Source organism: Ranitomeya imitator, chromosome 10 (genome assembly GCF_032444005.1).
Source record: "Ranitomeya imitator isolate aRanImi1 chromosome 10, aRanImi1.pri, whole genome shotgun sequence".
Lineage (NCBI taxonomy): Eukaryota > Metazoa > Chordata > Amphibia > Anura > Dendrobatidae > Ranitomeya > Ranitomeya imitator.
Genome location: NC_091291.1, coordinates 98,004,074 through 98,028,783, shown reverse-complemented (window position 1 = coordinate 98,028,783; position 24,710 = coordinate 98,004,074). Strand labels below are relative to the sequence as shown.

Below are 24,710 nucleotides of genomic sequence, written 5' to 3'. Positions count from 1 at the left end.
ACTACACTACATCTACATTTACGCAGGTCGAGGCAATAAAAAATTTGTGGAAGTGCTTCCTTAAAGAGGTACAATGCAAGCTGGGGGGCTCAATCAAAAATGGTAGAGGATTGGGTACTGTAGACAATGTAGAGGACCCTTTCATTAAGATATCTAAGCTCAAGCCACACCATTGATATATCAAAAGTTGGCTTTAAAGGTTGACTTCTCCTTTAAGAGAAAATAATCATTTGATTCTGCAATATTTATAAAAATAGCCAGCATTGCATGTATTTTCTTCCAGTGCCATCTATTACCTTGAAATGTAATGCATCACAAGGCATCCCATAATACATTTCCCCGCTTGCCTATTGTTCATTTGTGCTGTTTCAGTAAATATTACCTGTAAACACATTCGGTAGGAAAAATGGGTTGAGTGCGCTGCTTTCCTGCGCTTTACCAATGGAAGGAAATGAGATCTGACAGTTTGCCAATCTAAATAGCTAATGTGTAAGACGTCCCCACTTTGAGGGAAGATATGAGGCGTTTATTTCAGCTGTCGGTTCCCAACAGGAAGGGACATATTTTCTTAGTTCATCTAAAAGTCTGGTTCATTAGTGGAGGCTATCAAAGCCATTAAGACAAAATGCAACACAGCTCCATGAAGAAGCTTTTATCAGTCGATACAAATAGTAGCTGAGAATTACACTTCAACACATTTTAGGCCAGGGCTCTACGGGGAATGTTGGTCGCCTGAGAGTTCCGGTAACTGAGGACATTGCCATCGGCCGCATAACCTCAGTGTTTCCTTATGAGGAACAAAGTGGCAGGTGTCCGAGCATTTTGATCATATTCTCCCTTGGGAAACATTAAAGATGTGTGTGAGGTGACCACTTGGAGGTGGCCAAAAGCTGTGAAGCCCTAGCACCAGATAGAAAATGAAAAAATCTCCAGAAGCCCTTTTTAATCTAAATCAATCCTGTGAATTAGGAGTTCCAGACAATCTGTAGATGCATCCTATTGCAGCCCACCATAAAAGGAGAAAAGTTCCCAATATACCTTTCCATGACCCTCCAGACTAGAAGACCCCAGCAAGACAGGGATCATGGCCTTATCTTGACGAAGCAGGGGATATCCCAATTTACTCCCTGGAACTGAGAGCATTATAGTTTGGCTCTGTTATCAAAGGAGAATAACAAAAGGTATGCAAAGGGGAGCAGAATATGTGCAAGGGTTTGTGAAACGCGTTCAGACCTTTTGGGTGGGAATCCATAAGGGAAATGTATCCCGAAAACTCCTCCTGAGAAAAACACATTCAAAGTGTAGCCCAAGCGACAAATGAAATCATAAGAAGATGATTCAGTTTAAATATAGACTAGACCGTCAACCAAGAATTAAAAAATTCCTCTTTATAGCCAGAAGGCTGAGAATTAGGGAGTGGGATGGAAATGTGCCATCACTCATGTAGTGTCCTACAGCCCGTGAGATCATACACCCAAGAGTAAGCACTCCTGTGGCACTACAATGATAAATGTAAGGTTATACACATGGGAAGAATGAATCAATATCACCATTACACACTGAACGGGAAACCACTGGGTAAATCTGACAGGGAGAAGGACTTGGGCATCCTAGTTAATGATAAACTTACCTGGAGCAGCCAGTGCCAGGCAGCAGCTGCCAAGGCAAACAGGATCATGGGGTGCATTAAAAGAGGTCTGGATACACATGATGAGAGCATTATACTGCCTCTGTACAAATCCCTAGTTAGACCGCACATGGAGTACTGTGTCCAGTTTTGGGCACCGGTGCTCAGGAAGGATATAATGGAACTAGAGAGAGTACAAAGGAGGGCAACAAAATTAATAAAGGGGATGGGAGAACTACAATACCCAGATAGATTAGCGAAATTAGGATTATTTAGTCTAGAAAAAAGACAACTGAGTGGCGATCTAATAACCATGTATAAGTATATAAGGGGACAATACAAATATCTTGCTGAGGATCTGTTTATACCAAGGAAGGTGACGGGCACAAGGGGGCATTCTTTGCGTCTGGAGGAGAGAAGGTTTTACCACCAACATAGAAGAGGATTCTTTACTGTTAGGGCAGTGAGAATCTGGAATTGCTTGCCTGAGGAGGTGGTGATGGCGAACTCAGTTGAAGGGTTCAAGAGAGGCCTGGATGTCTTCCTGGAGCAGAACAATATTGTATCATACAATTATTAGGTTCTGTAGAAGGACGTAGATCTGGGGATTTATTATGATGGAATATAGGCTGAACTGGATGGACAAATGTCTTTTTTCGGCCTTACTATGTTACTATGTTACTGCACCTTGGGCTCTGAAAGTATGGGTAGACCCATTGCCTCAATCCTTGGGTGCTCATGTGCAGCAGGAGGTGCCATACTCACTGAGCCAATGGTGGCAGTGATTGCTGGGTGAGGTCCTTCTCAGCAAGGTCAGGGATCTCCTCAAAAAGGATTGCAGCTCTATCCACTTGTACTGCGCCTGTTGCGGCCAAATGCTCATGTTGCAGCTGACCTGTTCTAAGCACACACTACAGTCTTGCTCCCAAGTCCTGCATGAACCCCATGGTCTTCATTCAGCAGCCAAATGCTGTGTGCTTTATGCTGGTTGCCGCTAACTGGCATATTCCTCATTTTCACTTTGCATAGTGGGAAAGCTGTCAATTACTGGAGGGAGCCCATAGCTCACCTGCGCCGTACGAAAATGTAGTTTTTCAAAACTACTCATCCTTCATAGTGAGAAATGCACAGCGGAGTATGCACTGTTCATCTTCATGCAGCAATCCACTGAATTGGAGATATTGTCCGTGATCCACCTATTTGTACCTGGGCTGCAGCAGGACAAAATTCATGACAACAATGTACAAACACTGGAAGGATGAGGGATATTGGGGGACTTTTATTGATGAATACAACACATTGACTAATTATTTTCAACTAGATGGTAGCCCGATTCTAACGCATCGGCTATTCTAGAATATGTGTGTAGTTTATTTATGAAGATTTTAGAATAATACATTGAATACACAGGATTCGCCAACCGCAACCAATTAGCGAAGCGTGGTTCATATCCCATGCCAATTCGCGGCCGGACTGTGCCTGTCGCTGATTGTTCGCAGCCGGCCACGTAGTAAATAGCACAGCCACGTAGTAAATAGCACAGCCACGAAGAACATAGCACAGCCACGTAGTACATAGCACAGCCACGTAGTATATTGCACAGCCACGTAGTGTATAGCACAACTACGTAGTGTATAGCACAGCCCACGGAGTATATAGCACAGCCCACGGAGTATATAGCACAGCCACGTAGTATATAACACAGCCCACGGAGTATATAGCACAGCCACGTAGTATATAACGCAGCCCACGGAGTATATAGCACAGCCCATGGAGTGTATAAAAACCCACATAGCATATAACACAGCTCATGCAGTATATAACAGCCCACGCATGCAGTTTATAACACAGCCCACATAGCGTATAACACAGCCCACGTTCTGTATAACACAGCCCACGTAGTATATAACAGCCCACATAGTATATAGCACAGCCCATGTAGTATATAGCACAGCCCACGTAGTATTTAGCAGCCCATGTAGTGTATAACACAGCCACGTAGTAAATAGCACAGCCCACGTAGTATATAGCACAGCCACATATTATATTGCACAGCCACGTAGTATATTACACAGCCACGTAGTATATTGCACAGCCACGCAGTATATTGCACAACCCACGTAGTATATTGCACGGCCCATGTAGTATATAACACAGCCCACATAGTTTATAGCACAGCCCACGTAGTATATAACAGCCCATGTAGTGTATAACACAGCCACGTAGTATATTGCACAGCCACGTAGTATATAGCACAGCCCACGTAGTATATAGCACAGCCATGTAGTATATAGCACAGCCACGTAGTATATTGCACAGCCACGTAGTATATTACACAGCCCACGGAGTATATAGCACAGCCCCAGAGTATATTGCACAGCCACATAGTATATTGCACAGCCACGTAGTATATTGCACAGCCCATGTAGTATATTGCACAGCCCACGTAGTATATAGCAATGTGGGCATCATAACCCTGTTAAAAAAAAGAAATAAAATAAAAATAGTGATATACTCACCTTCCGTTGGCCCCCGGATCCAGGCGAAGTGTTTACCGATGCTCCTCGCGCACTCCGGACCAAGAGTGCATTGCCGTCTCGCGAGATGATGACGTAGCAGTCTCGCGAGACCGCAATGCATGGAGCGGTCACCGAGGCGTCGCGAGGAGCGGGAAAGGCCTGTTCTGGATCCGAGGGGCCGACAGAGGGTGAGTATATAACTATTTTTTATTTTTTTTAATTATTTTTAACATTAGATCTTTTTACTATTGATGCTGCATAGGCAGCATCAATAGTAAAAAGTTGGTCACACAGGGTTAATAGCAGCATTAACTGAGTGCGTTACACCACGGCATAATGCGGTGTAATGCAGCCATTAACCCTGTGTGAGCGTTGACTGGAGGGGATTATGGAGCGGGCACTGACTACGGGGAGGAAGGAGCGGCCATTTTGCTGCCGGACTGTGCCCGTCGCTGATTGGTCGTGGTTGTTTTGCCATGACCAATCAGCGACTTGGGATTTCCGTGACAGACAGACAGAAAGACAGACAGAAAGACGGAAGTGACCCATAGACAATTATACAGTAGATAGCATACTTAGCATACAATAGCATAACCCTTTAAGCAAGAGCAGGAAGAGAGTTCTGAATATCCCCACTGCTGATAGAAACAGATGTTGCACTTGATCTTACTTAATGAATCTCTTTCACTAACTTTTTTTTTATTAAATGTGGGTATATGTGCATGTAATGTAGTGTGAGTGTGGTAATATACTCACCTATCACCTCTCTCTCCGGTGTGCAGCGTTGTTCTTCTGCTCTTCTGAATGTCGTCACCCCTCTGCAGAACTCTCTGGGTCACGCTGCGCTGTTTGACCTAGAAATGACTTCCACAACGTAAGCCTATGGAGCACTACATTACCTGCACATATACATACATTTAATCAATAAAAAATGTAGTGGGAATGCTTTAAACAGATAGACAGAGTGGACAGCAGTGTCAGCAGCCTCTTCTTACCTCAGCACCCTGGGATCTCCAGTGTTTGGTCAGATAGACAGAATAGAAATCAGTGTATGCAGCCTCTTTTTTTTCTCAGCACCCCTGATATCTCTCTTATTGAATCAGACAAACAAGGTGGACAGTAGTGAGATCAACCTCTTCTCACCTCGGAATCCTTTGTATCTCCAGTATTAGAATACAACTACAGTGTGGACGGTAGTGTGAGCAACATTTTCTTACCTCAGCATCCCTGGTATCTCCAGTATTAGATCAGATAGACAGGGTGGACAGCAGTGTGAGCACCCTCTTCTTACCTCAGTAGCCCTGGAGTCTCCAGTATTAGATCAGATAGACAGGGTGGACAGCAGTGTGAGCACCCTCTTCTTACCTCAGCACCCCTAGTATCTCCAGTATTAGATCAGATAGACAGGGTGGACCGCAGTGTGAGTGAACTCTTCTTACTTCAGTGCTCTTGATTTCTACAGTATTAGATAAAATAGACAGGATGGACAGCAGTGTTAGCAGCCTCTTCTTAGATCAACACCCCTGGTACCTCCGGTATTAGATCAGATAGACATAGTAAACAGCAGTGTGAGCAGCCTATTCTTACCTCAGCACTCCTGGTATCTCAAGTATTAGATCAGATGAAAAGGGTGGAGAGCAGTGTGAGCAGCCTCTTTTTACCTCAGTACTCCTGAAATATCCTGTACTAGTTTAGATAGATAGGATGGACAGCAGTGTGACCAGCCTCTTTTTATGTCCATATCCCTGGTAACTCCAGTATTAGATCAGATAGACAGGGTGGACAGCAGTGTGAGCAGTCTCTACTTATTTCAGCACCCCTCGTATCACCTCAGCCCCACTAGTATTTCTAGTATTAGATCAAATAGACATGTGGACAGGTTAAAAGCCTCTACTTAGCACAGCAACCTGGTATTTCCAAGACAGCAGTGTGAGCAGCCTATTCTTACCTCAGCACTCCTGGTATTTCCAGTATTAGACAGATGACAGGGTGGACAGCAGTGTGAGCAGCCTCTTCTTACCTCAGCACTACTGGTATCTCCAGTATTAGAGCAGATAGACAGGGTAGACAGCAGGGTGAGCAGCCTCTTCTTACCTCAGCACCCTTAGAATCTCAGGTGTTAGATCAGAATATCCCCTGTGGGCTCATCTTCCTACACATGAAGGGAGGAGGCAGAACTTTGCACCTCACATGCTCACAGGAACTTGTCCTAACATTCTAGGGCAGGTTTCTCTTAGTATAACCAGGCAGTGGCCATTTAAATTATATAATGATTATTTACTACACCTAGACAAAATTATTGTGATTTGCTAATTAAAATTATTTAGGAATGTATTTATAATGACGTTTTAGTTATTTTTTCTACTCCAGGATTAACCTTTAACCAGCTATAATATGGCTTCCGACTGCACTGCTCTATTAAAACCACCTTATCCAAAGTCACTAATGATCAGCTGCCTTCCGGCAGGTTTTTTTCTCATTGTATCTGTCTGATATTATACTTTTTGTACCGTTATTTATTGTTAATTGATTATGTTTTCACATGTATAACGCCTTGGAATTAAAGGGGATCTGCCATCAGGTTTTGCTATGTAATCTGAGGGCAGAATGACCTGGAGACTGAAACACTGATTTTAGAGATATGTAACTTAGTAGGCTGTGTGCTGTTGTTCCAGAGTGTTTTATCAGTAGGACATTATCATTATTAGGGATAGCTAACACTAAAGAAGACAGAGAAAGGATTTAGAAGGATCTAGATAAGCTTGAACAATGTGCAGCGACTAATAGAATGGTGTTTAACAGGGAGAAATGCAAGACTCTGTGCAAGAAAAACTAAAATTACATCTATAGAATGGGAGGAATAGAACTAAGCAACAGCACGCGTGAAAAAGAGCTGGGTATACTAATAGATCACAGACTACACATGAGACAACAGTGTGATGCTGCAGCAAAAAAGGCAACACAGTTCTAGGATGTATTAAGAGAAGCTTAGATTCTAGATCACGTGAAGTAATTATCCCCCTCTACTGCTCCCTGGTCAGGACTCATCTGGAAAACTGTGTCCAGTTCTGGGCACTACATTTTAAAAAAGGCACTGAAAAACTGGAGCAAGTTCAGAGAAGAGTTACCAGGATGGTGAGCGGACTGCAAAGTATGTCCTACGAGGAACAGTTAAAGGATCTGGGAATGTTTAGCTTGCAAAAGAGAAGGCTAAGAGGAGACTTAATAGCTGTCTACAAATATCTGAAGGGCTGTCACAGTGTAGAGGGATCATCCTTAGTCTCATTTGCACAAGGAAATACTAGAAGCAATGGAATGAAACTGAAAGGGAGAAGATACAGATTAGATATTACAAAAACTCTTTGACAGTGAGGGTGATCAATGAGTGGAGCGGGCTGCCACGATAGGTGGTAAGTTCTCCTTCAATTGAAGTCTTCAAACAGAGGCTGGATAGACATCTGAGATGGTACAGTGAATTCTGCATTGAGCAGGAAGTTGGACATGATGACCCTGTAGGTCCCTTCCAACTCTAACATTCTATGATTCTATGGTTACTGGACTATGCGACACTTGCATCCTGGTCCTACCATGCCCCCAGCACTGATTAGCTTCTTACTGTCAATATACAAAGTACAAGGAAAAATGCTCATCGGGCTTGGGTGGGGTTAGCTTTGTCAGCTCTGCTACATTCTACATCTAAAAAATGATTTTTTTCGGCCGTGATTAAAGCTGTGGCGAAACGCGCGTTGAGCACTGCGGAGAGAGTGGGTCAGCAACAAACAGCACCTTCTGGCACTTTACTTTTGCAACCTTCTTGAAACTTGATCTAGCACTTGCCACTTTACCTGGCATTTTACCTCTTGCAATCCTATATAGCCCATGCCACCTTACAACTTACTTCTGCTACCTCAAATTACCTGGTGTTGTTTATTATTGCACTTATCTTAAATGCACATATGAATGTATTAACACTGTTTTGTAATAGTTACTGATTACCTCCTGAGGTCAGTGTCCACTCTGGGTCCACACTCCATACATAATGATACTATAATTCAATATTGATTTTGCACTATGCATTACATATTGATATAGTAATTCTTTACATATACAGTGGGCAATTTCATATTTTACATCTTGCTGCTTATTATTCATTTAATTTTTTTGATCATACTGTTACCTCTCGGCTCCCGCAATCTTTTCCCTTTTGAGAGATCCACTTGTCATTTGTCTTTTATATGTTATGTATCATTAATAAATATTTACTTACCGTAATATGAAATCGTGTTTCACACTGTTGGGTTTTCTTTTAAAAAACTATTGTGTAACAACTGCTGCCCCCAGTAAACTAAGTGACACATTGCCAGAATAAGGGAATCTTTCTTTACCATATGGTGATCTCACATGATGTAGCAAAAATCTGGTGAGAGATTCCCTTTAAGAGCATTATAAAATAAATCATATTAATAATAGGAAATAAGAGGTAACTACAGGGTAAAAGCTAAAATACATATGTATACAATTGATTCATAGCTTTAAGGCTGAAAGAAGACACAAGGCCATCAAGTTCAACATATAACCTAAAATGGTGATCATGTTGGAAGGTTGGAAGGCAAAAAACCTCATGACTCAATTGTGCCATTTTAAAGGGACTCTGTCACCTGAATTTGGCGGGCTATGTAAATGCCCTGTGTCCGGTCCGATGGGCGGTGTTTCCTCTTCTTTCATACACCCCTTCCTTTCTCGCTGGCCGCAATATTTTCTTGAATGTCAGTAGGTTTCCTCCGTAGTTCACGCATGCGCAAGGCAATCTTGCCTTGCGCACGTGCAGTATGCTTTGCCCAACTGCGAGCAAAGGCGAAAAGCATTAGTGCGCATGCGCCGGCGCACTATGTCCCGGAAGTATTTCGCTGTGTTCCGGGACATAGTGCACCGGCGCATGCGCACTAATGCTTTTCGCTTTTGCCCGCAGTTGGGCAAAGCATACTGCGCGTGCGCAAGGCAAGATTGCTTTGCGCATGCGTGAACTACGGAGGAAACCTACTGACATTCAAGAAAATATTGCGGCCAGCGGGAAAGGAAGGGGTGTATGAAAGAAGAGGAAACACCGCCCATCGGACCGGACACAGGGCATTTAGATAGCCCGCCAAATTCAGGTGACAGAGTCCCTTTAATGGAAACACTCTTTCCCCACTTGTAAGATGGTTGATATATATATATATATATATATATATATGTTCTTGAGCAGTATAGAAAAAAAGGATGACATTAATCACCTTAAGATTAGGGTCGCACGACAATATTTCCTCTTGTCTGAGAGAATCCGGCTGATAATACTAATCGCACTCAGGAGTCAAGGGAGGAAAAATGTTTTGGATCTTCTACATTCTGGTAGTTCATGAAAATCGCACTGCACTTAGATGACATGCGAGTGCAGTCCAATGATTTCCACAGACTAATTGACTTGCATGGCTGAGCTCGATCTGAATATTGGATGTAAATCGTACATGCTGCAATTTTTACTTTAAAGAATCAGTCCTAGGAAGGCTTTGGGCTTGAAGGAGGTTAAGAAATTAATCAGCACAACAAAATGTGCAAAGTTGGTGCACTCACTGTAAGTAAACAAAGCAAAAAATGTTTTCACGTTCTCTGATTGCTGTCAGTGAATTTAAATTATTTTTTTTTTTCTCCTCCTGAATGTTTAATAATTCACCATATCACAATATTAACGAATTACCTTCAGGTCCAGATTCTCCATTTTCTACTGCAGGGCGGTTTTCCATATCAAATATATCCTTCACTACACTGTATAAATCTTTTATGGTCCACTCAATACTCGTCAATAAAAATCCAAATGGGTATTAATAATTCTAAGTAAACTAATTTGCTTTTTAAGAAAGTACTGCAGCAGTTAGCAAAGGTAATAGTGGCCGTAAATCTCAGGCAGAAGGATAGAAATGCTATTTTTATATTACAAAATGAATTATTGATAGTAATTACATGTTTATTGTACCTCAGGATGGAACAAACAACATAAGTACCAATGTCTAACTACCCGGCCTGGAGAGCAGGAATGTACAAAGTGTTACATGGTTACAAGAAAGTGATAATGAGATATAGAGATGATACATTGTAAATTGTCCAAATGATCTATTTATAATTTACTCTATCTATCTATCTATCTATCTATCTATCTATCTATCTATCTATCTATCTATCTATCTATCTATCTATTATCTATCATCTATCTATTATCTTCTTATCTATCTATCTATATATCATCTATCTGTCTATTATCTATCTATTATCTATCTATCTGTCTATCTATCTATCTATCTATCTATCTATCTATCATCTATCTATCTATTATCTATCTATTATCTATCATCTATCTATTATCTTCTTATCTATCTATCTATCTATATATCATCTATCTGTCTATCTATCTATCATCTATCTATTATCTATCTATCATCTATCTATTATCTATCTATCATCTATCTATCATCTATCTATCTATCTATCTATCATCTATCTATTATCTATCTATCATCTATCTATCTAATTATATTATTTATTTATCTATTTAATATCTATCTATTTATTTAATTATATTATTTATTTATCTATTTAATATCTATCGGCGTAACTTGAAGCTTATGGGCCCAAATGTAAAATCTCTCCCCCAAAAAAACAACTTTTAGGGGTCTTTAATAAAACTGGTCCTATTATATGGGCCAAAAGGATATTTTGGGCTCCTAGTCTTCAATGGAAAAATGCAACTAAAACCCTTGCACCTGATACAGTTACGCTCCTCTGTCTATATAAGTAGCCGAAGGCAGCACCAAGATTAGAGAGTGGGTGCCAATCTCGAACCCAACTCAGCGTCCTCCCTTTATCTATCTATTGGGGCTGAGCGACGTTTCGGTTCAATTGAGAAACTTTTTCAAGCCTTGGTTCTCAATTAAAGAGAAGTGTCACTGAGCCCCAATGGGCTATTAAACCACCTTTTCTAGATTTTCTCGGAGTGATATGCTGCCTTCATTTTTTTTTAATCATTTATTCATCTATCTATCTATCTATCTATCTATCTATCTATCTATCTATCTATCTATCTATTATCTATCTATCTATTTATCTATCTATCTATCTATCATCTATCTATTATCTATTTATCTATCTATCATCTATCTATCTATATATCATCTGTCTATCTATCTATCTATCTATTTATCTATCATCTATCTATCTATTTATCTATCTATATATCATCTATCTATCTCTCTATTTATCTATCTATCTATCTATCTATCATCTATCTATTATCTATCTATCTATCTATCATCTATCTATTATCTATCTATCATCTATCTATCTATCTATCTATTTATCTATCATCTATCTATCTATCTATCTATTATCTATCTATATATCATCTATCTATTTATCTATCTATTTATCATCTATCTATTATCTATCTATCTATATATCATCTATCTATCTATATATCTTCTATCTATCTATCTATCTATCTATCTATCTATCTATCTCTATCTGCTTATTTATCCATCCATCTGGAAACTAACTGTATTTATGGATGTTTTCTATGTGAATTCAGAATAATAATCTCACCACCCACTTGTTGCCCAAGCATAAGTTCAATATTCCGAACAGTTTATGAATCTTTTGCTTTTTGTCTTGCAGCACATGACACCGGACTGGTCACCCTTCAGGTTGCCTTCAACAACCAGATCATCTCTAATTCTGTTGTGTTTGAATATAAGGCGAGAGCCCTTCCTACACTGCCTTCCTCCCAGCACGACTGGCTCTCCCTGGATGGTAAGAGCAAACTTTCCAATTCTGAATTAAACAGGAACTCGTCACCAGTGGTGATGATCCATATTGTATTTACATGTTTTATGAAGTGCTAGTTATGCTGGGAATAGTTTATAGAAAATGGGTTCCTGCCCTGGGTCACAAGTAAAGGAGATCCCGTTGATCATTTCCATTGGTTTTAATTATCTCTGGTAGTCTACGATACATATAGAATATTGTGGTTCCTCCTTGAGAAGTTCCTAAGACATGGGGGATCTTACCACCATCAAAGACTGGTCATAGAAGTATTAGTGCAATCAACTACTAATTTGGATGAAATCAGCAATAAATAGCACCCAACATCTGGTACTCAATGTGTGTAGCACCTCCACAATGCTGTGTGATCCCTCTGGGACATGTAGAAGCACAATGCCTCCTGAGAAATATGTTGCACCTAAACTAAAACTTTGAAGCTTTTGCACTTGAAGGGGAGCACTTCCTGGACAGGACAAAAGTCCATGTACAACTTTCCTTCACCCTTTATATTACAGCAATTACCTGTGCCTATTGCAGATTATTGGGCACTTTTATCATATACGGAAAACATAAAATTTAAAGATGTTCTCCAGGAATTGAAAAAATAAAAAGAAAGAAAATGTCATTATGAATAAATTCATAAATACATTAAATTAGCAAATGACACTTGTTTTGTCTACAGAAGTAATCACTGCAGTACATTACATTTCTGCCAAACTTGTCTTAGCATGTCATTAGTACAGGAGCCTGTGAGCATGTGCATTAGGAAGTTTCACCCATGTCGTTAATGGAAGATGTGATTTCAGAAGATATTATGATCTAATACTGAAAAACTGGAGACACCAGAGGTGTTGCTGTCCACCCTGCCTTTCTGATTTAATACTAATGATGCCAGCAGTGTTGAGATAAGAAGAAGTCACACATAGTGCTGTCCATCCTGTCTATTTGATCTAATACTGGAGCCACGATAGATGCTGAGGAAAGAAGAGGCCTCACACTGCTGTCCACCCTGTCTGTCTGATCTCATACTGGAGATACCAGCTGTCCTGAAGTAAGGGCACCGTCACACAGTGGCACTTTGATCGCTAGGACGGCACGATCCGTGACGTTCCAGCGATATCGTTACGATCTCGCTGTGTCTGACACGCTACTGCGATCAGGGACCCCGCTGAGAATCGTACGTCGTAGCAGATCGTCTGAAACTTTATTTCGTCGCTGGATCTCCCGCTGACATCGCTGAATCGGCGTGTGTGACGCCGATTCAGCGATGTCTTCACTGGTAACCAGGGTAAACATCGGGTTACTAAGCGCAGGGCCACGCTTAGTAACCCGATGTTTACACTGGTTACCAGCGTAAAACTAAAAAAAACAAACACTACATACTTACCTTCAGCTGTCTGTCCCTGGCGCTGTGCTTCTCTGCACTCCTCCTGCATCCTGTGTCAGCGCCGGCCAGCCAGAAAGCACAGCGGTGACGTCACCGCTCTGCTTTACGGCTGACCGGTGCTGACAGTGCAGAGGAGAGCACGGCGCCGGAGGACAGACACGGAATGTAAGTATGTAATGTTTGTTTTTTTTACGTTTACGCTGGTAACCAGGGTAAACATCGGGTTACTAAGAGCGGCCCTGCGCTTAGTAACCCGATGTTTACCCTGGTTACCCGGGGACCTCGGGATCGTTGGTCGCTGGAGAGCTGTCTGTGTGACAGCTCTCCAGCGACCAAACAGCGACGCTGCAGCGATCGACATCGTTGTCATATCGCTGCAGCGTCGTTTCAGTGTGACGGTACCCTAAGAAGAAGCTGCTCACACTGCTGTCCACCATGTGTATCTGATCTTATACTGGAGATACCAGCAGGTCTGAGGTAAGAAGAGGCTGCTCACACTGCTGTCCACCATGACCATCTGATCTCATACTGGACATACCAGCTGTCCTGAAGTAAGAAGAAGCTGCTCACACTGCTGTCCGCCATGTCTATCTGATCTTATACTGGAGATACCAGCAGGTCTGAGGTAAGAAGAGGCTGCTCACACTGCTGTCCACCCTGACCATCTGATCTCATACTGGAGATACCAGCTGTCCTGAAGTAAGAAGAAGCTGCTCACACTGCTGTCCACCTTGTCTATCTCATCTCATATTGGAGATACCAGCAGTTCTGAGGTAAGAAGAAGCTGCTCACACTGCTGACCCCCATGACCATCTGATCTCATACTGGAGATACCAGCTGTCCTGAAGTAAGAAGAAGCTGCTCACGTTGCTGTTCGCCATGTCTATCTGATCTTATACTGGAGATACCAGCAGGTCTGAGGTAAGAAGAGGCTGCTCACATTGCTGTCCACCCTGACCATCTGATCTCATACTGGAGATACCAGATGTCCTGAAGTAAGAAGAAGCTGCTCACACTGCTGTCCACCTTGTCTATCTCATCTCATATTGGAGATACCAGCAGTTCTGAGGTAAGGGGCAGCTCACACTGCTGTCCACCCTGTCTATCTGATCTCATACTGGAGATACCAGCAGTTCTGCGGTAAGAAGAGGCTGCTCACACTGCTGTCCACCATGTCTGTCTGATCTCATACTGGAGATACCAGCAGGTCTGAGGTAAGAAGAGGCTGCTCACACTGCTGTCCACCTTGACCATCTGATCTCATACTGAAGATACCAGCAGGTCTGAGGTAAGAATTGGTTGCTCATACTGCTGCCAACCCTGTCTATCTGATGTAAAACTGGAGATACTAGGAGTGCTGAAGAAGAGGCTACTCACATCAATGTCTATCCTGTCTACCTGATCCAATACTGGAGATACTAGTGGTGCTGATGTAAGAAGAGGCTGCTCACACTGCTGTCCACTCTATCTGATCAATCACTGGATATACCAGGAAAGTGGCTGTAAGAAGCTGCTCACACGGCTGTCCACCCTGTCTATATGATCTAATACTGGAAATACCTTTTGAAATATATTTTGAAACTAGAATTTGAAATATTTAAAGAGTTTTTTTCCAAACACTTTTATTCATATTGAACTGATCCTTCGGGAATCACAGCACTTCAAAGCCTACAATTGCCTTGATAATATATGTGTAGGCCTCATAGAACTATGCGAAAGATTGAGATTTCGGCTCGGTGAGAAATGTATCGAGCTTAAATCCCGATTTGTGTATGCACCGCCTCCAGCGCCATTTTATTGAAGTCCGACACACAGGACGTTGACTCACAGTGATGGTAACGGTGCAGAATTTTTAAAAGGAGGCAGGTCACTAAATAATCAGTGACCTGCACAAGAAGCAGAGGAGGCTAATGGGGGTGGAGAACCAGAAAAAGGCCCTGCCCTCACGTCCCGCCCCGCAGCATAGAGAAGCACAGAAGACGCAATTTTATGAAAACTTCACAAGGTGAATATTCCTCAGCCACTGAGCGGATCCCTTTATATCAGGTATAATATTAATCAGCATCATAGCGCCATTGCGGACATGCCTTTAGTTTATAGGGATTAATCCTGCTGACAGGTTCTCTTAATGGTCTATTAGTTTAAATGTACTTTGTTATTTGGACAGCCCCTTTAAATTTGTTTCCATGTGAAAAGTTTCATCATTATATTTGATAACTGCCTCAGTTGTAGACTTTCTTTAATTAAATATCAACATTGGCCTGTGAATTTGTCCAAGTTTTTAATTTTGGCCCTCTATATGTTTGAGTTTGACATCCCTGATCTATACGTACTGTCCAGTTATCTCCTGGTCACAGCAGCATCGAATAGCTATACTTTCTGCACATCGTCACACGTATCTGACATATTAACAATGTGGGACAGTTTTATTTAAGTGTAACAAGATGATAACCACATTTATCTAATATACTGATTAATTCCCTACAAAAAAATCCTGAGTTGCTAAATGAACATATTTAGGAACTTACTTTTATTGGCATTATTAGTCTTGTATTATTTTTTGCAATTCCTAGAGAACTTCTTTAAATTGACTCATGACTGAAGGATCCTGTTGTTCATTCTTGAGCACAATTATTTTTTATTTGACGGACATTAGTTTCACCAGCTCAGGGGTACTGCGATGGGGACCCCTTGTGCCCCTACTAGTTCCACCAGCTCAGGGGTACTGCGATGGGGAGCCCTTGTGCCCCTACTAGTTCCACCAGCTCAGGGGTACTGCGATGGGGAGCCCTTGTGCCCCTACGTACGCAAATCTATTCCTGGGTTGGAGGGAGGAAATCCTGGTCTTCAGTGAAAGGAATGACATCTGAATGTCTAAAGTACCCTTATGGGTACATTATATAGACGATGTCCTTTTGGTTGTACTGATCATTTAAATGTGATAGTTGGCAATTATAAAAATTCCAAATTTATGATAATACAGGAAATATTATTGCATCTATTGGTGAACTCCCTCCTTAACTCACCTTCTAGCTCCTCAGTGTCCCACTTTGTAATTAGCTGCTTTTTCCTGGTAGCGATGTATCATCGAGGTTGGAAATGCTTACATTGTAACAGTGCAAAGTTATCAATCGTAATTAACAAAGTCAGTGGCAGAATGGGGAGGCGGTGCACAAACTACCGTCATAATGGATGGAGAGCCCTTCAGTAGTGTTCGGCTGTACATTTGTCTCTGCATAGTTAACCAGTGAGAAGATGATTTCTATGCAGCTTCTTGACACAGAGCACACAGTCTATTAAGCATCAGCATATATGGATCACATTCATATATTTCTAAAGGCTCATTCAGACATCGGTGCCAATCGGTCCAACCACGGACTGCTAATGCATGGACTGGCCATGGCTTTCTTGACCTGAGTGTGACAGCTTTGTGTATTTCTATGCTTGGGTCAGGAGAACCGCGACCAGTCCGGGCATTGCAGTCCGTGGTCGGACCAATTTGCATGGACTTCTGCATGAGTCATAACCCTGGAAAGCTGGACAATCTGTTATCCCAGTGAAGAGCACTGTTATGAACAGGTGATTCAGAACCACAATGGACCTAGTGGTTAAGAGCACACAAGTGACCTGTTAGTTACTAACATAGGACGAGCTCTGAGACGTGGGAACTCTGCTGACCGCAATCCCTAATCCTATCATGCCACACTAAAGGTAGCCGTGGAGCGCTCCTGACCAGACCTAGGCGCCTCGGCACAGCCTGAGAAACTAGCTAGCCCTGAAGATAGAAAAATAAGCCTACCTTGCCGCAGAGAAATTCCCCAAAGGAAAAGGCAGCCCCCCACATATAATGACTGTGAGTAAGATGAAAATACAAACACAGAGATGAAATAGATTTTAGCAAAGTGAGGCCCGACTTAATGAATAGACCGAGGATAGGAAAGATAGCTTTGCGGTCAGCACAAAAACCTACAAACAACCACGCAGAGGGGACAAAAAGACCCTCCGCACCGACTAACGGTACGGAGGTGCTCCCTCTGCATCTCAGAGCTTCCAGCAAGCAAGAAAAACCAATATAGCAAGCTGGACAGAAAATATAGCAAACAAAAGTAACATAAGCAAAACTTAGCTTATGCAGAGCAGACAGGCCACAAGAACGATCCAGGAGATAGCAAGACCAATACTGGAACATTGACTGGAGGCCAGGAACAAAGAACTAGGTGGAGTTAAATAGAGCAGCACCTAACGACTTAACCTCGTCACCTGAGGAAGGAAACTCAGAAGCCACAGCCCCACTCACATCCACCAGAGGAAGCTCATAGAAAGAACCAGCCGAAGTACCACTCATGACCACAGGAGGGAGCTTGACCACAGAATTCACAACAGAGCACTGCAGCAAGCCCACACCTGGTTTGAAATGGCTGATAACAGGGAACAATAGATTGTAATCTTCGGCAGAGGAAACCGAGATAATATTCTTTGTACCAGTGACCCTTTAAATTCTCCATTTGGTATCTTTAATCACACTTCCTCTATAGCAGTGATCAAGTGGCATGACAGATACTACAAAACTACAAAAAAAAGCAAGGAGAACCAAAATAGAGACCGCTTAGTTTGCGTCAAAATGCACTGAGCTGAGTTACTGAGACAGAGTACGGACAAAGAAGGCTGGAAGTGTTTCTTTTAGATGTCTACAAGATGAATGCACCATCTTACGCAATATTTCCTCTCCTGTCCTCAAGATGAAGACTGATTTCATGTTCTAAATGAAGTGTGCAGATTCTTTTCTCACTGCTATTTCGTCCAACTTTCTTTTCAACACAGAGTGATGTATTTATTTGTAGACAATATGTTTTCATTATAAGTTTTGTTTCCAGTTTGATTACTTATGTTTCTATTTTTCACTTTGTTCATATGAGGAATAATTGAGTTTTACTTTCTAATGAAGATTAATGGGAAAATGTGACCCATGTAAAACTTTAAAGGGAACCTGCCCGCTTCCCCTAGCCCTACAAACCGCCACCATGTATTTATTGAAACATTTAGGTATTTCCTAACAAGACCCTTTTCGTGGCTTATTTGTTTTTGAATATGTCTAAAATCAATTTTATAACTGGGATCGTGAAATGTTAATTGGTGGGTGACAAGTAATGGGGGCCTTGCTTTCTCTTGGCTAATTGTCCCACTAATAATGTTATCATGCCCCTATGTGTTATGTTTGCTAATGACAGGTGTTATGAAGGCAATCCAGAAACACAGTGTGCTTAGCGATCAGAGCGCACACAGTGATCTGACAAATACCCAAAAATACAAGAACGAGCTCTGAGACGTGGAAACTCTGTAGACTGCACACCTGATCCTATCCTAAACACAACTAAAAGCGGCTGTGGATTGCGCCTAACAACTACCTAGGCAACTCGGCACAGCCTAAGAAACTAGCTAGCCTGAAGATAGAAAAATAGGCCTGACTTGCCCCAGAGACATTCCCCAAAGGAAAAGGCAGCCCCCCACATATAATGACTGTGAGTAAGATGAAAAGACAAAACGTAGGGATGAAATAGATTCAGCAAAGTGGGGCCCGATATTCTAGGACAGAGCGAGGACAGTAAAGCGAACTTTGCAGTCTACAAAAAACCCTAAAGCAAAACCACGCAAAGGGGGCAAAAAAAAAACCCACCGTGCCGAACTAACGGCACGGCGGTACACCCTTTGCGTCTCAGAGCTTCCAGCAAAACAAAAGACAAGCTGGACAGAAAAAAAGCAACAAAAAAGCAAAAAGCACTTAGCTATACAGAGCAGCAGGTCACAGGAACAATCAGGAGAAGCTCAGATCCAACACTGAAACATTGACAAGGAGCAAGGATAGCAGCATCAGGCGGAGTTAAATAATGAAGCAGTTAACGAGCTCACCAGAACACCTGAGGGAGGAAGCTCAGAAGCTGCAGTACCACTTGTGACCACAGGAGTGAATTCAGCCACAGAATTCACAACAGTACCCCCCCCTTGAGGAGGGGTCACCGAACCCTCACCAGAGCCCCCAGGCCGACCAGGATGAGCCGCATGAAAGGCACGAACAAGATCGGAAGCATGAACATCAGAGGCAAAAACCCAGGAATTATCTTCCTGAGCATAACCCTTCCATTTAACCAGATACTGGAGTTTCCATCTAGAAACACGAGAATCCAAAATCTTCTCCACAATATACTCCAATTCCCCCTCCACCAAAACCGGGGCAGGAGGCTCAACAGATGGAACCATAGGTGCCACGTATCTCCGCAACAACGACCTATGGAATACATTATGTATGGAAAAGGAGTCTGGGATGGTCAAACGAAAAGACACAGGATTGAGAACCTCAGGAATCCTATACGGACCAATAAAACGAGGTTTAAATTTAGGAGAGGAAACCTTCATAGGAATATGACGAGAAGATAACCAAACCAGATCCCCAACACGAAGTCGGGGACCCACACGGCGTCTGCGATTAGCGAAAAGTTGAGCTTTCTCCTGGGACAAGATCAAATTGTCCACTACCTGAGTCCAGATCTGCTGCAACCTATCCACCACAGAATCCACACCAGGACAGTCCGAAGACTCAACCTGTCCTGAAGAGAAACGAGGATGGAACCCAGAATTGCAAAAAAATGGAGGAACCAAGGTAGCCGAGCTGGCCCGATTATTAAGGGCGAACTCAGCCAACGGCAAAAAGGACACCCAATCATCCTGGTCTGCAGAAACAAAACATCTCAGATATGTTTCCAAGGTCTGATTGGTTCGTTCGGTCTGGCCATTAGTCTGAGGATGGAAAGCCGAGGAAAAGGATAGTTCAATGCCCATCCTACCACAAAAGGCTCGCCAAAACCTTGAAACAAACTGGGAACCTCTGTCAGAAACAATATTCTCAGGAATGCCATGCAACCGAACCACATGCTGAAAGAACAAAGGTACCAAATCAGAGGAGGAAGGCAATTTAGCCAAGGGCACCAGATGGACCATTTTAGAAAAGCGATCACAGACCACCCAAATGACTGACATCTTTTGAGAAACGGGAAGGTCAGAAATGAAATCCATCGAAATATGTGTCCAAGGCCTCTTTGGGACTGGCAAGGGCAAAAGCAACCCACTGGCATGAGAACAGCAGGGCTTAGCCCTAGCACAAATCCCACAGGACTGCACAAAAGTACGTACATCCCGTGACAGAGATGGCCACCAGAAGGATCTAGCCACTAACTCTCTGGTACCAAAGATTCCAGGATGACCAGCCAACACCGAACAATGAAGTTCAGAGATAAGTTTATTAGTCCACCTATCAGGGACGAACAGTTTCTCTGCTGGACAACGATCAGGTTTATTTGCCTGAAATTTTTGCAGCACCCGCCGCAAATCAGGGGAGATGGCAGACACAATGACTCCTTCCTTGAGGATACCCGCTGGCTCAGATAAACCCGGAGAGTCGGGCACAAAACTCCTAGACAGAGCATCCGCCTTCACATTTTTAGAGCCCGGAAGGTACGAAATCACAAAGTCGAAGCGGACAAAAAATAACGACCAACGGGCCTGTCTAGGATTCAAGCGCTTGGCAGACTCGAGATAAGTCAAGTTCTTATGATCAGTCAATACCACCACGCAATGCTTAGCTCCTTCAAGCCAATGACGCCACTCCTCGAATGCCCACTTCATGGCCAGCAACTCTCGATTGCCCACATCATAATTACGCTCAGTGGGCGAAAACTTCCTGGAAAAGAAAGCACATGGTTTCATCACTGAGCAATCAGAACCTCTCTGTGACAAAACCGCCCCTGCTCCAATCTCAGAAGCATCAACCTCGACCTGGAACGGAAGAGAAACATCTGGCTGACACAACACAGGGGCAGAACAAAAACGACGCTTCAACTCCTGAAAAGCTTCCACAGCAGCAGAAGACCAATTAACCAAATCAGCACCCTTCTTGGTCAAATCGGTCAATGGTTTGGCAATGCTAGAAAAATTACAGATGAAGCGACGATAAAAATTAGCAAAGCCCAGGAACTTTTGCAGACTTTTCAGAGATGTCGGCTGAATCCAATCCTGGATGGCTTGGACCTTAACTGGATCCATCTCGATAGTAGAAGGGGTAAAGATGAACCCCAAAAATGAAACTTTCTGCACACCGAAGAGACACTTTGATCCCTTCACAAACAAAGAGTTAGCACGCAGGACCTGAAGAACCATTCTGACCTGCTTCACATGAGACTCCCAATCATCTGAGAAGATCAAAATGTCATCCAAGTAAACAATCAGGAATTTATCCAGATACTCACGGAAGATGTCATGCATAAAAGACTGAAACACTGATGGAGCATTGGCAAGTCCGAACGGCATCACTAGATACTCAAAATGACCCTCGGGCGTATTGAATGCAGTTTTCCATTCATCTCCTTGCCTGATTCTCACCAGATTATACGCACCACGAAGATCTATCTTAGTGAACCAACTAGCCCCCTTAATCCGAGCAAACAAGTCAGATAACAATGGCAAGGGATACTGAAATTTAACAGTGATCTTATTAAGAAGGCGGTAATCAATACACGGTCTCAGCGAACCATCCTTCTTGGCTACAAAGAAGAACCCTGCTCCCAGTGGTGATGACGATGGGCGAATATGTCCCTTCTCCAGGGATTCCTTCACATAACTGCGCATAGCGGCGTGTTCGGGCACGGATAAATTAAATAATCGACCTTTAGGGAATTTACTACCAGGAATCAAATTGATAGCACAATCACAATCCCTATGCGGAGGTAGAGCATCGGACTTGGGCTCTTCAAATACATCCTGATAATCAGACAAGAACTCTGGGACCTCAGAAGGGGTGGATGACGAAATCGACAAAAATGGAACATCACCATGTACCCCCTGACAACCCCAGCTGGATACCGACATGGAATTCCAATCCAATACTGGATTATGGGTTTGTAGCCATGGCAACCCCAACACGACCACATCATGCAGATTATGCAACACCAGAAAGCGAATAACTTCCTGATATGCAGGAGCCATGCACATGGTCAGCTGGGCCCAGTATTGAGGTTTATTCTTGGCCAAAAGTGTAGCATCAATTCCTCTCAATGGAATAGGACACCGCAAAGGCTCCAATAAAAACCCACAACGTTTAGCATAATCCAAATCCATCAGATTCAGGGCAGCGCCCGAATCCACAAACGCCATGACAGAAAACGACGACAAAGAGCATATCAAGGTAATGGACAGAAGGAATTTGGACTGTACAGTACCAATGACGGCAGACCTAGCGGACCGCTTAGTGCGCTTAGGACAATCAGAAATAGCATGAGTGGAATCACCACAGTAGAAACACAGACCATTCAGACGTCTGTATTCCTGCCGTTCAACTCTAGTCATAGTCCTATCGCACTGCATAGGCTCAGGTTTAACCTCAGGCAGTACCGCCAAATGGTGCACAGATTTACGCTCGCGCAAGCGTCGACCGATCTGAATGGCCAAAGACAAAGACTCATTCAAACCAGCAGGCATAGGAAATCCCACCATGACATCCTTAAGAGCCTCAGAGAGACCCTTTCTGAACAAAGCTGCCAGCGCAGATTCATTCCACTGAGTGAGTACTGACCATTTCCTAAATTTCTGACAATATACTTCTATATCATCCTGACCCTGGCACAAAGCCAGCAAATTTTTCTCAGCCTGATCCACTGAATTAGGCTCATTGTACAGCAATCCGAGCGCCAGGAAAAACGCATCGACACTACTCAATGCAGGGTCTCCTGGCGCAAGAGAAAATGCCCAGTCTTGAGGGTCGCCGCGCAAAAAAGAAATAATAATCAAAACCTGTTGAATAGGATTACCAGAAGAATGAGGTTTCAAGGCCAGAAATAGCTTACAATTATTTTTGAAACTTAGAAACTTAGTTCTATCTCCAAAAAACAAATCAGGAATAGGAATTCTTGGTTCTAACATAGATTTCTGATCAATAGTATCTTGAATTTTTTGTACATTTATAACGAGATTATCCATTGAAGAGCACAGACCCTGAATATCCATGTCCACACCTGTGTCCAGAATCACCCAAATGTCTAGGGGAAAAAAAAAAGTGAACACAGAGCAGAGAAAAAAAAAAAAAAAAAAATGATGTCAGAACTTTTTCTTTCCCTCTATTGAGAATCATTAGTTAGGCTCCTTGTACTGTTATGTTTGCTAATGACAGGTGTTATGAAGGCAATCCAGAAACACAGTGTGCTTAGCGATCAGAGCGCACACAGTGATCTGACAAATACCCAAAAATACAAGAACGAGCTCTGAGACGTGGAAACTCTGTAGACTGCACACCTGATCCTATCCTAAACACAACTAAAAGCGGCTGTGGATTGCGCCTAACAACTACCTAGGCAACTCGGCACAGCCTAAGAAACTAGCTAGCCTGAAGATAGAAAAATAGGCCTGACTTGCCCCAGAGAAATTCCCCAAAGGAAAAGGCAGCCCCCCACATATAATGACTGTGAGTAAGATGAAAAGACAAAACGTAGGGATGAAATAGATTCAGCAAAGTGGGGCCCGATATTCTAGGACAGAGCGAGGACAGTAAAGCGAACTTTGCAGTCTACAAAAAACCCTAAAGCAAAACCACGCAAAGGGGGCAAAAAAAAACCCACCGTGCCGAACTAACGGCACGGCGGTACACCCTTTGCGTCTCAGAGCTTCCAGCAAAACAAAAGACAAGCTGGACAGAAAAAAAGCAACAAAAAAGCAAAAAGCACTTAGCTATACAGAGCAGCAGGTCACAGGAACAATCAGGAGAAGCTCAGATCCAACACTGAAACATTGACAAGGAGCAAGGATAGCAGCATCAGGCGGAGTTAAGTAATGAAGCAGTTAACGAGCTCACCAGAACACCCGAGGGAGGAAGCTCAGAAGCTGCAGTACCACTTGTGACCACAGGAGTGAATTCAGCCACAGAATTCACAACACCTATGGGCGTGAGTGATCTGTTTTGCCAGAGCAATTCCTCACTGTTTCTTGGATAATCTCGGTCTCCCTGTCCATGCTCAGTTTTTGGTGGGTGTATGGATCTGGCTTCATTGGCGCACTGCACATGTTCCCTCACATCTTGGGCCGCTGTGTGCTGGCACAGGTTGCACCAATTATATTTCCACCCCTGATACCATTATTAGTGGAATGATTAGTTTTGCGAAAGCAATGTCCTACGACTAGTCACAGACTAGTTAGCATAAAAAATAAACAGGCCACAAAAATGAACTTGTTAGGAAACACATGAAGGATCCAGTGAATATTTGGTGTGTAAGTTGAGAGGTTCCCTTAAAAA

The 24,710-nt window shown here is 42.8% G+C and overlaps 1 protein-coding gene across 8 annotated transcripts in view; it reads left to right on the top strand.

The window, feature by feature from the left end:
* CAMTA1 (calmodulin binding transcription activator 1) overlaps positions 1 to 24,710 on the top strand; it is a 2,164,810-nt gene that overhangs the window by 1,907,638 nt on the left and 232,462 nt on the right. For all 8 annotated transcript variants that reach the window (XM_069742031.1, XM_069742030.1, XM_069742026.1 and 5 more), the window contains one exon: positions 11,848 to 11,982. In XM_069742031.1, the coding sequence (XP_069598132.1) occupies positions 11,848 to 11,982 (135 nt within the window). The remainder of the gene's footprint in view (positions 1 to 11,847; positions 11,983 to 24,710) is intronic.